This window comes from Penicillium roqueforti (genome assembly GCF_015533775.1).
Source record: "Penicillium roqueforti strain LCP96 04111 chromosome Unknown scaffold_28, whole genome shotgun sequence".
Classification (NCBI taxonomy): domain Eukaryota; kingdom Fungi; phylum Ascomycota; class Eurotiomycetes; order Eurotiales; family Aspergillaceae; genus Penicillium; species Penicillium roqueforti.
In genome coordinates, this window is record NW_024067592.1 from 139,523 (window position 1) to 151,791 (window position 12,269).

Consider the following 12,269-nt stretch of genomic DNA (forward strand, 5'->3'; position numbering starts at 1 on the left):
CCTGGAAGTTCTTTCAAGCATTTAAAGATATCAAGCAGCGATTCCAGGTTTCCAACGACAATATCTATACTATGGAGGATGCCGCATTTATTACCACCATTTATCGAAAGGCAAGCCTTATGTTCGTTCGACCAACGAACTAAAACCACAAGAGAGAGGAACGGGCATTCTCATCTGTTATGCATTGCTGCTCAACACGAGGAAAGCACCTGCTTCCGTACATTGTCTGCAGAAGCCAAGATCCACCGCAGACCAAGAACTTTGGTCGAATCAAGGTGTCTTTCACTCAGTCGGGCTGGGCCGAGGCGGATCATGCACTTGACTGGCTGAAGACCGTCTTCCAGTCAGAGACCCGACCCGGAGGTCGGCGTGACGCATAGAGAATTCTGCTGATTTCCCATCGATTTCGCATAGTCTTCCCGGAGTTCGAAAAGTGCTGTCGGGAAAACAGGATCGCTTGTCTTTCTTTTCCCCAGAACGATCAACGGTTCTCTAACCCAATCGAAAACATCGCTTTTGGGCCGATGCAAAAGAGCTATACTGACTATATGAGAAAGAGATTCTCCGATAACAATGAGAACGCCATCACATTGAACGTGGAGGAGTTTGCATAATGGATCAATGGAGAGGTAGCTTCATCTAAGCGAGCAGAAGAAGCTGCAGATTTTTGGCGTCAAAGCTGCCTTGTGCCGCTAGATGAATTCCGTCTTCGCAACTGCCTCCAAGGGAATCGAGCTACGGCCGCGCCTGGGGATAGAACCTCCATTCTCGATAGCCGTCTATACTCGAATGATACTCCTTGGACAGTCTCGAGAACACGGGCCACACCTCGAACAAGTGTTCCTTTACCCGTCATCCCATTCACGGAGGAAATGAGCCGACACTCTACCTCCGAGTATTCACCTCCCTCACCACGACAATCACAAGAGATCCCAGAGGGCGACGACAGCTCTGAGTCGGAGGGAAATCAATCCGACAGTGAGCCTGAGGCTTTACACAATCACCAGGCCATCACACCATGCCGGACCCCTGGGTTGTCAAACGCTTCTCGGCCCACTCCAGGGTCACACTCATCTGATTCGGTCATGTCGTCCAAGTAACACCGAGACATCTTGAATAAATGCATAGGAGGGTCGTCTAAAGCACGAAAGAGGGATCGAGATGACTTAATCCTGGATCGCGGGGATCTAGAGAAAGAGAATGCTCGTCTGAAAGAAAGGGTTGAGCCCTTAGAACAGTTTGCGGTTAAGAGACGAAGACTCGACTGATATGCCTTCACTTCTTGGTATCCCAAAGCATGTATTCAACAACATTGTGAGCGATCGTTAGTTAACTTTTTTTTTTTTGTATAAAAATCCCTAGTCATGCCGGTACCGGGATCTCATGATACCGGAACCGCTTAACAACAACAACACCTTCATCTCCTTTCCATATCAACTTTCTCTTGAGTTTTCTCTCTTAAATCTAAACTCATCTTTGTTCAATCTCTACCTTTCCAATATCTTCCAACTCCACACATCAATAGCCAGCCATGGCAACCGTCCTCCTCATCCTCGATGTCCAAAACGGGATAATTGACCGCCTCGACAACACAGAGCCCTACCTCGAACGCCTGGCGTCAACTGTCGCTTTTGCACGTAAGGCCAACGTGAAAATTATCTACGTTGTCACTGCTTTCCGTCCCGGCTATCCAGAAAAGAACGTAAACAACATCTCTATCTCTTCTGTCGCCGCACGCTGTGAATATATCGAAGGCCAATCGTCGGTGCAAGTTCACCCAACTATCTCCCCTGTGGCTGGAGAAGTGATCCTCACCAAGCGTCGCATCTCGGCCTTCTTCGCTACGGAACTCGATATGCTTTTGCGCTGCGCAGATGCAAAGTCCCTCGTTGTCACGGGCTTAATCACCAGTGGAGCTGTGCTGTCGACTGTTCGCCAGGCAATGGATATGGACTACCGTGTTACAGTCTTGGAGGATTGTTGCATGGATCGTGATGAGGAGCTGCACCGAGTGCTGATGGAGAAGGTCTTTGCACATAGGACAGATGTTGTTTCGGCGAACGAGTGGGTTGAGAAGCTTTCTATCCAGGATAGGCGCTAGATATTTCATTCGGTTGTTGCTTGGTTTACTAATGCTACCTTGCTTTCATATGGAGATTAGGGGATTGACTGTCTCGTTGCGGGCCAATCCGGTGTCGTCGATCTATTCGAGCGCTCGGTTTTAGCCATGCTGTCTTTTAGTCGTTATGAGGAGCCCCCGAAATATTACAAAATTACCCTGCTGGATGAATACGTAGGCGTCTATTGAGCACCTACCTGGGCTGTATCGTGTCAAGGCTTATAATTAACCATACTAATAATTGAGGAATAACCAATCCGGTCCTAGCTTCGTCGAGCAAATAAGATAATTACATGTCAGTGCTGCTATCAGAGGAATTTCTGACAGGTTGGACAGGATTGTGGATGGTTTACCTGAGATGTAGCAACTCGCTGAGTTGGTTTCAAACACCATATCTTCATTGGAGCATGCTCAACCACTCTAATTGAAGTCTCAGCTTGAAGTCAACCTGCAAAAGGTGGATATACAACTTCGACAGCCATTCCCACCCAGTCATGGACTACAATTCCCCAGTCCCATGGCTTCTAGTGACCTTAGCTCTGCTGTCTTTGAGGCATTTTGGTGTACTGTATGCAAGAAGGAAGACAGGTCCTACATAGGACTTTCCTGCTTCGGCCAACACCTTGAAGACAGGCATCTTCAGCAATGGGGATATCGTTGCTTTGAGCCCGGCTGGCCTCACCGGATAATCTAGATTGCGGATGAGCGGCAGCGACAAGCAACACCACAAAGAAGCACTACAAAGGACTGCAAAGCGTGCATTGGATTGGAATAAATTCGTTATATTCGCTTCTATGCGGGGGCATTTATTTACAGAGGTCGCACCCTCTATCATATATTATCTACAGCTTGACCTGTCCCCGTTCCTGAGAACCCGCACAGCATGCCGGCTCGGGATGCAAAGTCGACTGGTTGAAAGACTGATTCGAAGCCGGCACATCCAGTGCAGGATTCTTAGTGAAGAAACCATCCGGCTTGAGCATCACACTGACACGCTCCATGGGCATAACAGGGAAGTCCTCGATACGGGGGTTGTGAGTGAGACCGAATGCTGGGAACAGTTAGCTGCCATTTCAGGAAATGTTAGATGGGATTTCATACTGTGCCAGAGAACAAGGTCTTCGTTTTCGACTGCGTCATTCCGTCCAGCCCACACTTCCACGCCTTCCGACTTCTTGCTCTGGTTTGTAAACTCGCCGGCGGCGAACAGCTCGTCATCTTGGTATTTAGTAACCCAGATAGGACGGGTCGCGAAGCGGGCGCGCTTCGAGCCAAATGAGTTCGGGTGTGCGAGAAGCATCTGACTTGGCATGGTTTGCAGCTTGTATGCGATGGGGTGGTGGGTGATGGGGTTGATTTTCGAGTCGTTCCGAATCTTAAAGACGCGATGGCGGTCGACGCTGGTTGATGCACTGCCGCTGGTCTTAATCACGTTCTGTTCTGTGGTGTACCCGACGAGCCATGGGTTATTATCATCATCGGGCATGGGCACGCTGTCTTCGTAGTAAACTGTGTTTTGATAGCCGTCTATAGCAGGGTCGATGCGGAGGGAGAACATGTGTTGGTGGAAGGGGGCCATAACGCCTGGTCCGACGTTCGTGCCCCATGGCACGGTTTGGCCGTTCTCATTTTCGAAGGCCACCGTTGAGAGAATACCGGTTGCACGCACCTCGAGCTCAATATTGGCTGCTTGGTCGAGGATGAAAGCGAAGATGTATTCGTAGTTCGCGACGGTGCAGATCATCTGAACCACGAGCTGGCGGTTACGGACGACAGTCGCTGCACCAGTGCGGTAATTGGTATGTTTGTGTTGTAAGCCATTATCCTGCTCGTGCATGCAAATGACATTCTTTAGTTGAACCGGTGCTCCCTGGGCATCCGTGCGATATCCATCGAAATATTTGATGTGACCGAGACAGTCACAGCCGAGGCTCAGTTGGTTAGCCGTGATACCGAAGCCGACGTCACCGACATCAAAGGCTTGCTTTCGGTGGTAGGGGGCACGGGGATCTAGAATAAATTAGATGGGCTAATACAAGGAGAGTATTAGAACATACCGGCGTAGGGGACTGTCATCTCAGAGAAGGACAGACGGTAGAAGGTGTTGCGACCATCATAGGTCACATTATGCAGCACCAAACCCTCTCGGTTGTTGAAGCCCACTCTGAAACGCCACTTTTGCCATGACACGGCATTCCCAACAACATTGAAGGACGCCCCTTCTGGTTGCTGAACAATGTAGGGCTTCAGATCGGTGCGCAGAGGCTCATCCAGCAAGTCATGCGCGTATTGCACAGTAGGCACCTGCTTCCAGGGCTGCGTCTCTGTGCTTTGGGTATCGGCTCCGCCTGGCAGATAATCGATACGGACCAATTCGCGAGTGATACCATCAAACACCGGAGAAAATTTGCAAGGCAGCGAATACTGGTTGTTTTGGGGATGGTCGGTGGCCACAATGTACATGTAGCACTGGAACAAGCGCCGAGTCTCTTTGGCATCCTCGGTGCCATAGATCCACGGATCCAAGCAGACGGTGTGGCCAGCCGGAAGCTTCAACTTTTCAATCTCAGCCTTGACAGCTGGATGGCTGAGACAGAGCTCCTCGATTTCCATCATTTCATCAATGTCCAGTGGACCCTGGATGTCCTTGGGCAGCTCTTTCGCTGACACGATGGACTTGGTGTCTGCGTTGATCAGAGCCTTGAAGAAAGACCCATTGTCCAATCGATGGAAGAGCACCATCAGCAAACGTGCCGGCTTTAGCGGGCGCACTTCACCTCGGCGCTCAGCCTCGAGGAATGGAACAACCTCATTCTTGGCGGGTTCTTGAAGATCGATGCGTTTGTAGCGCAGCTTGACACCGGGGAAAGCTGATTCCAGGACGGAGACCGCCAACTGGATCTCCCCTGGTGTGATTGGGTCAAAAGGGTGAAGGCTCGCCATTCTTGATAATGTTCAAGGGAGGATATTTTCTGCAAAGATGGGTATCGCCATGCATTTATATTCGCAAGAGGCCCCCTTGGTTTCCCTTTTGGGTAAATCTTTCGCGCCGGTGGCGATCTGATTGGCCAGTTGGTTACACGGCGCATCTTTTGCTAGAAAGGGTTTAGCGCGTATTGGATTCTTGATAAGCTGGACGGAGTGTCGTGATTGGTGGATTAGATTGTGGGGTTGGTTGAATATTTGTTGTCTCCCACTTCTACCTCTTATATGTTGTAGACATAACTTTTCAGTATAGTAGCCAAAAAATAAGGATATCACGGATCAGTGGCAAGCGTAACTCCGCATAAGGTTGGGTGAGGTTATATATAGCACATTGAACCCAGAAACAGCAAGAATACGAAGGTAAAGGAGGGTCAATGACATACCCAACTCAAATATCATTGCCCCGGGCGGAAATTGCCAAAACGCGAAGAAAAACAACTAAAAACAAGACGTGAGATGCTTATAATCTGAGACACAATCAGGTGGATGTTTGAGAATCCAAAAATCCGGGGATGGGGTGGGTGGTCACAGGGTCTCTCGGACCAGGAACTGGCCATTTATATAGTATAGATGACGCCTTGACTGTGTCTTTCAATAATTCGAAGGACATGTCTGAATAACTACATATTATATAGTAATTAAGTAAATCATGCACCGAGCAATGAATCATCGAGTATTTGACTCATATCACCAAATAAATATGCAAATCACTCTCAACTTGTATTCCCGGACTTCAACTGCACTCTACTAGTTATACGAGAATAAAAATGAGGACCTTGGATCATCTGAAACAGTCATCTGGGGTGTTCCATTTCAAAGTTCTCTCCGTATACCGACATAGTGGCTATGCCCTAGATGGTAGACATCCTAACGCCACTATCCGGTCTACCATGGAAAAGAATATACATATCATCTAATATTAGAAACCAGTGTTATTATCATGCTGCAGGCTTGTCTTGGAGGTCTAGTAGGTATAGAGAAAAAGGTATATAAAGCGCTTCGGTATCTCATTGCTCATCTGTGTGAACACAGCCAGAACAATCTACTAACTACCCACTCAACAATCTTGAATCTTCCAATTATCTTTTGTCCAAAAATGAAGGCCTCTACAATCTTCAGTCTCTTTGTTGCCTATGTGGCTACTGCTAGTGCGATTCCAGTGAAACAAAGAGATCATCAAGTTGAGATCACCTTCATTGGCGCCGCCAACGCCCAGTTCACTCAAAGCATCTCTACTGACGGGTCCACTGTCTCGATTGGTATGCCCCTTGTTAATCATGCGCTGGACTAAAAGTATTCTAACTTTGTTTAGAAAACCCATTGAGCATCTCGCACATCTCATCCAACACTGCCGGGGTCCAGTGTACCTTTGACGGCATTGATCAAAGCGTGACAATCGTCAACGGAGCCGAATTGGTGGATGTTGGCCCTCCACAGACCCAGATTACTGCGTCTTGCCAGGTCCAGGGATCGGGTACATCCCCTGTACCTCCTTCCACTGATCACCCCGATGGTGATCAAGTGCATGTCACTTTCATTGGAGCTGCCGATGCTCAGTTTACCCAGAGTTTCCCATCCAATGGTGAATGGATTCAAATCGGTACGTCTATCTATATATTCCGCTATAAACAACCGAAGACACTAATTACTGTAGTAAACCCTCTGAGCATTTCCCACATTCAAACCACCACCGAGGGCGCTACTTGCGTTTTCAACGGCATTGACCACAGCGTGACTACTGTTGCTGGTACCCAGTTGGTCGATGTCGGACCTCCACAAACCCAGGTTTCGGGTTCCTGCGCATGATGGTCTCTCCGGAAGGGGGACAAGAAGTGGCATTGTAAGTCTTGCGTTGAAAGGAAAATAAAGAAAGCAGAAAAACAGGCACTCGGTAGTATTTGCTGGTTGGTGTGTTTTCACTGTATGCTTTTTTGAATTTTGTTGGAAGAATTTGTCCATTATATTCTGTTGATATACACTCCTTTCTAGCACTTCTCTATACACTCATTGAAATATATATTGTCATTTATCCACAGACTCAATATCGACCGCTTAAATAGAATGAGTTACGTCCTTATTGAATACCCTTAAATTCTCTTTTACGCGTGAAATAGGAGGGACGAATGTGATTCAGGGCCGGAATGCGACGCGAGGGGCTAAATTGGCATCTTGTACTTCGGTTGAACGTCAACGTCGACGCATCGAACATTACTTTCCCAAGAGGTACTCCTATTCTTATTGATCTCTTCGCGCTGTCTAGGAAATATCTTATCTTATACCATCACATTAACGCTCATTGAATTGCTCGAAAATGCCCAAGGGCCGGCCAAGGAACCCCGGAATTCAGGGCTGCTACTGTCCCCTTCAAGCCCTTCAAAGGCCAAGCGCGTGATGGCATTCCAGATACACAGTCCAGGTCTTTCCCTTTTCCAAAGGGCTTTATAAAGCGAAGTCCTGTCCCCAGATCGCGTGTTTGCTTGACAACAACTACAACCGCCAACACCGCGCCATCGACATGCATTCGATCAACTGAGCGCGACTCTTATTTTTTGGAATATAACCCCATTGACGCCTTGATCTATCGCGTTAATTATCAACTACCTAATCCACTCCGGAGCTATTGCCAATTAATCTTTGTATTTTGCTATGGGGCGTGTGTCTATTCACGTCCTTCTTGCAGGCTTCGTCGGGTATGTCTTTGCTGGCATCCACCATCCTGCACATGGACATCGCCATCACCCTCGGCGCTTGATGCCGCCTGTTGAAGACTTGGAGCGGCGAAACATGGCTTGGGAGAATGTGAATACCAGTCTAGATGATTTTGTGGTGGAATCTATTACCATCACGACCACGACCACCGTTTTTGGAAACTGCGCGCCAACCAACACGATTCACAGCACTCTCACACTTGTCAGAAACAGGCCCGAGGCTGCATCATATATGACTGATCATCCTGTGCATGGCCTCGCGCGCCCAGAGGCATACGAGGAGCATTGGCATCAAGGCGAACCGAAGCCTGAGCCTGTTCTCCCTGCTCCGACAAACACCAGATCCGCTCAACTTCAATTCACTCAGCCAAATACCCCGGCTCCCAGGCCAACAGAGCCAGAGGAGACCACTACCATCTTCAAGACACACACAATCACCAAAACAGCAACGAATACCGTAAAGGTCACCGTCTACCCAGGAGCCAGCCCTTCCCCACTTAGAGATACACTGCCCGACAATCCTTCAAAGGCAGAAAAAGCAACGCTCCTTGCAGAAACATTACCAAAGGGCTCGTTAGAAGAAGAGAAAGCCGTCCCCGCCAAGCGACCATCTCCACCATCACACAAAAACAACGGACCCATCAACGCGGTTTTAGATCTGCCAAGTGAAATCCTCCCCGGTGTCCCAGTGGTGAACCAGATCCTCCCGGGCCCAAAGCCAGACAATCCGACTGCAGTGAACTGGACCGCAACCCCACCCAACGGTCAATTTTCAACAAACGGATTCGGGGGACGTACTCTCCCAAAAGGCGAAGGAACCGAGATCCTTTACCAGGGGAATGTTGGCAACCCCTGGGGAAGCAACATCATCAATGTCAGTCCGACCGAGGCACACGCCTACAAATACGTGGCGCAGTTCACGGGTCCAAACGACGAGCCCTGGACAGTGGTTGTGTGGAACAAGGTCGGGCCTGACGGTAAGCTGACCGGATGGTATGGCCACTCTGCTCTGACATTTACTATTGCGCCCGGTGAGACTCGCTATGTTGCATTTGACGAGGACTCTGAGGGCGCCTGGGGTGCTGCGCCTGGTGATCATCTACCCACGGATCAATGGGGTGGATACTCATGTACCTGGGGCGAGTTTGGGTTTGGCGACGGGGAGAATAATGGCTGGTCGGGATGGGATGTTTCGGCTATTCAGGCGCAGATTTCGAATCAACCTGTGCATGGCATGTCCATCTGTCAGGCTAATGGGAAGGGATGCTCGATTATCACGCCCGATGCTAAGAAGGTTGTTGATGCTTATGTCCAGTCGAAAAAGCACCTGGATGGTATTGGTGGTGCAGCGTCCCCTGGTCCTGTGCGGCTGAAAGTGCTGCTTGATTATCGGGGGTGAGTATGGGCGACGAAGTGTATATACGCAGGCATGTTATGAGATAGCCATTATAGAAGCGATGAATTCGTCAAATGATTGGTTTTCTCCAGGCTATTCTTTATATGAAAAAAGTACAGCTAAAATTCCATTTTCTCGAATTCTCACGCCGAGTCTTCCCAGAGGGCCCAATCACAAGCCCGATGGGTGCTTCAGATGCTCTCCCCAATCAATTAGCACGCGAGGGATACTCTACACTATCCTGATCGCATATCGCCTGCTCTTGCATGTATTGTGCCTCTGCGTCATGCAACATAATCTCATCCCTTGACTCTCCATCCCAGCGCCCAGCTGAACCTATCTCTTTTGGATCAAAGCATACTAGGCTCTATGCAAATTCCTCAGCCTCTCAATCCATTGAGGGAATGTCAATCTGCGTGATAGTCCACACCTTCCCACCCTGACTAGATGAAAGTCCAGTATAAGTGGCACCACCCGCGCTAGCAATCGTCGAGCCAAAGGTAGTATCAGCCGAGGCCAAAGTAATAACCGTGTTCAAGTATTTCTGCGCCGCGATGGTTCCTGAGCAGTTGTCGTCACACTCAGTTCCGGTGCCATATCTAACTGGGGTCAGTATAGCCCCGATAGATACTATTCGGGCCATTGACTTACCCTCGCATGTAGGGTCCAGATTCGTGGGAGTAAGTTGAAAGAAGGGCACCAGTCTGGCCATTTGTAACAGTCCTGCAAATAAATGTCAGTGGTGACGTATCTAGCCATTGAATTCATCCTTACTGCTTCCAGGTTTGTCCATCGGACTCAAGATTGTACTCAATCCGCACCTCGTCGGTTCCGCTCACGGGGGATCCGGTGCCATCAAGCTGACCGAAGCTGCCAAAAACACTGGCGCGCACACACCACTGGCCGGTGGTTGCTCCGCACCATGCGTTGCTGGGCCAACTTTCGAGGGTGGTCTGGACCAGGTCACCGGTTCCGTTGGACATCTATAATTCTCAGTGATCTAAGAGAACCCTTTGGAAAATTGGGAACTCACCCCAGGCCATAGGAATAACTCGCCGTTCTGAGTTTCTGGGGCAGCTCCGGGGATTAACGTCGTGACGGCATTGATAATGGTCGACTTGGATGGACCGAGCGAGACACTGCCACCCCAGTAGTCATCTCTCTTGATGACGGTCTCCAGTAGCCCTGCACTGGCAAGGCCGGCGGCAGCGAGAAAAGTTATGGTAAAGTGCATTGTGATAATTACGAGCTGGAAGATTGCACGTATACTTGTCCGAGTCGCTAAGCGTCACTGCACCTGGGAGATCTTGAAAATAGAAGAATGATTGGTTTGGGTTCATATTGGCATGAACACTTCCTGGATTTATAGTCTCCTCCGACAAGACATAAACCATCTCTGCTGTTGGAGTGGTGGAATTAACTAAAAGCGGAGCGCCTTCCGGGGCTCTTCGGGGTTGAATGTTTCACCTTAAAACAAGGTTAACACCAGGCTGATTGGTGAACACAGTCAACTGCAATGCATGAGACATCCTCATTGACGCATTAATTTCTGTCAAATATGCCAGTCAAGTCCGAAGCCCCGCATATGGAGTTTCTATTTGCCTGACGGGAGCTACCTATTTGTAGTGACAGCAGGACAATAGCCAGTATTCGAGGTAGACTACAACAAATAGGAGAGAAGATCCTAGGAATAAAGACACAAACGCTGTTTCGTGTTGCAATTCACGTACAAAATATTAATCTCCCCGGCAATTTATTCGGGTGGATATCTCATTCCAAGTATTCACCCTTAGTTTCGGCGTGGATCACATCAAACAGGGGCTTCGCACTGAACCAGCCAGCCTTCGGGGTCCCCACTGTTTTGTAAGTGAACGCAGCATCGACTTCATCAATTTTCACTGTTTGGCCGCCTCGTCCGGTGGCTGCTGCGTCCGCTAGCAGTTGAGCGTAACAGCATTTTTCCAGGCTCACGAACCAGAACACAGTTTCCTCGATGGTGTTACCAACCGTTAGGAGGCCGTGGTTTTGTAGCAGGGCTGCCTTTTTGTTGCCCAGAGCTTTGGCAATGTTCTGGCCTTCTTCTTCTGCTAGCACAACACCTTTGAAGGATGAGTAGAGAGCCAAGTCCTGATTGTGTTAGCTGGGGCCTCCCAAGGCGAGTATCGGAAACAACATACATTATGGAAAGCACAGGAATCCTGTGAAATGATATCGAGCGGTCGGCCCAGCGAGCAAAACGCTCGTCCATAGATACTATGACTGTGCGCAGCGCAATTCACATCCGGTCGTGCTTCATGGATAGCGGAATGGATCATAAATGCAGCGGCATTCAGGAACCGATTCTCTCCTCCTGCAATGACCTTTCCCTCGTGGTTGACCTGGATTAAGTCTGATGCCTTCATCAGCTTGAATGCTGTGCCGAAGGGATTCACCCAGAAGGTTGTCGGATCCACCGGATCGCGCAAGGTGATGTGTCCAGCGACGCCTAATGGGAATTTTAGTTGTTAACTCGATGTTTCGCTGTAGGACCGTTCATACCCTCATCGTATCCCTTATCGCCGAAGATTCTGAATGCTGCTGCTAGGCGACCCTTTAAATATTCCCGTTCCTTCATCTTATCCTCGAAAATAGGCATGCTGGGCATCTGCATCTTGATCTTGGCCTTTTCGGCACCCGCCGCCTGAGACGACTGTGGTGCCTGCATGCTGATGGTGTTTGCGAGGGTCTCGGTGGCAGTTGGGGGAGCCATGGCTGTTAGTCGTCTGTATTGAGGAGGGTCGAGATACACTGGAATAAATACAATCTGCCTCCAGAGTCATTCAACAACTCTTAATGCCGGGCAACCCCTCGAAGCGGGGTTGCTGATTATCAACGATGTTGGATTGGCTGGTGAGCCGAGGTTGTGTTTCTCCGCAAGCGGACGTTACTCCGGTGTGATATTGTGATACTTGGGGGTAGTTGGCATAGATTAAACAGTACAATCTGAGTAAGATAAGGAAAATAAGAATAGCTAATATAAAACTGCAAACACATCCAAGTCAAATCGCTAAACTCTAGTATA

General features: G+C 49.1%; 6 protein-coding genes across 6 annotated transcripts; 3 read left to right on the forward strand and 3 right to left on the reverse strand.

Moving 5' to 3' along the window:
- Window positions 1–1,531: 1,531 nt before the first annotated feature.
- Window positions 1,532–2,101, forward strand: LCP9604111_8019 (cysteine hydrolase family protein; the record flags this gene model as incomplete). Its single annotated transcript, XM_039076116.1, has 1 exon — window positions 1,532–2,101. The coding sequence occupies one exon, from the start codon at window positions 1,532–1,534 to the stop codon at window positions 2,099–2,101; it is 570 nt and encodes a 189-aa protein (XP_038925993.1).
- An 860-nt stretch (window positions 2,102–2,961) lies between these two features.
- On the reverse strand, window positions 2,962–5,062 carry LCP9604111_8020 (uncharacterized protein; the record flags this gene model as incomplete). The annotated part of the gene is made up of 3 exons (XM_039076118.1): window positions 2,962–3,170; window positions 3,221–4,129; window positions 4,177–5,062. The coding sequence occupies 3 exons, from the start codon at window positions 5,060–5,062 to the stop codon at window positions 2,962–2,964; spliced, it is 2,004 nt and encodes a 667-aa protein (XP_038925994.1).
- A 1,138-nt stretch (window positions 5,063–6,200) lies between these two features.
- On the forward strand, window positions 6,201–6,910 carry LCP9604111_8021 (uncharacterized protein; the record flags this gene model as incomplete). Its single annotated transcript, XM_039076119.1, has 3 exons — window positions 6,201–6,363; window positions 6,417–6,704; window positions 6,759–6,910. The coding sequence occupies 3 exons, from the start codon at window positions 6,201–6,203 to the stop codon at window positions 6,908–6,910; spliced, it is 603 nt and encodes a 200-aa protein (XP_038925995.1).
- An 840-nt stretch (window positions 6,911–7,750) lies between these two features.
- On the forward strand, window positions 7,751–9,211 carry LCP9604111_8022 (uncharacterized protein; the record flags this gene model as incomplete). Its single annotated transcript, XM_039076120.1, has 1 exon — window positions 7,751–9,211. The coding sequence occupies one exon, from the start codon at window positions 7,751–7,753 to the stop codon at window positions 9,209–9,211; it is 1,461 nt and encodes a 486-aa protein (XP_038925996.1).
- Window positions 9,212–9,596: 385 nt separating this feature from the next.
- Window positions 9,597–10,442, reverse strand: LCP9604111_8023 (uncharacterized protein; the record flags this gene model as incomplete). Its single annotated transcript, XM_039076121.1, has 4 exons — window positions 9,597–9,807; window positions 9,860–9,931; window positions 9,983–10,191; window positions 10,242–10,442. 4 exons carry the CDS (start codon window positions 10,440–10,442, stop codon window positions 9,597–9,599), a joined length of 693 nt encoding a protein of 230 aa, XP_038925997.1.
- A 536-nt stretch (window positions 10,443–10,978) lies between these two features.
- Window positions 10,979–11,957, reverse strand: LCP9604111_8024 (class II aldolase/adducin family protein; the record flags this gene model as incomplete). Its single annotated transcript, XM_039076122.1, has 3 exons — window positions 10,979–11,335; window positions 11,386–11,693; window positions 11,747–11,957. The coding sequence occupies 3 exons, from the start codon at window positions 11,955–11,957 to the stop codon at window positions 10,979–10,981; spliced, it is 876 nt and encodes a 291-aa protein (XP_038925998.1).
- Between the last annotated feature and the right edge of the window lie 312 nt (window positions 11,958–12,269).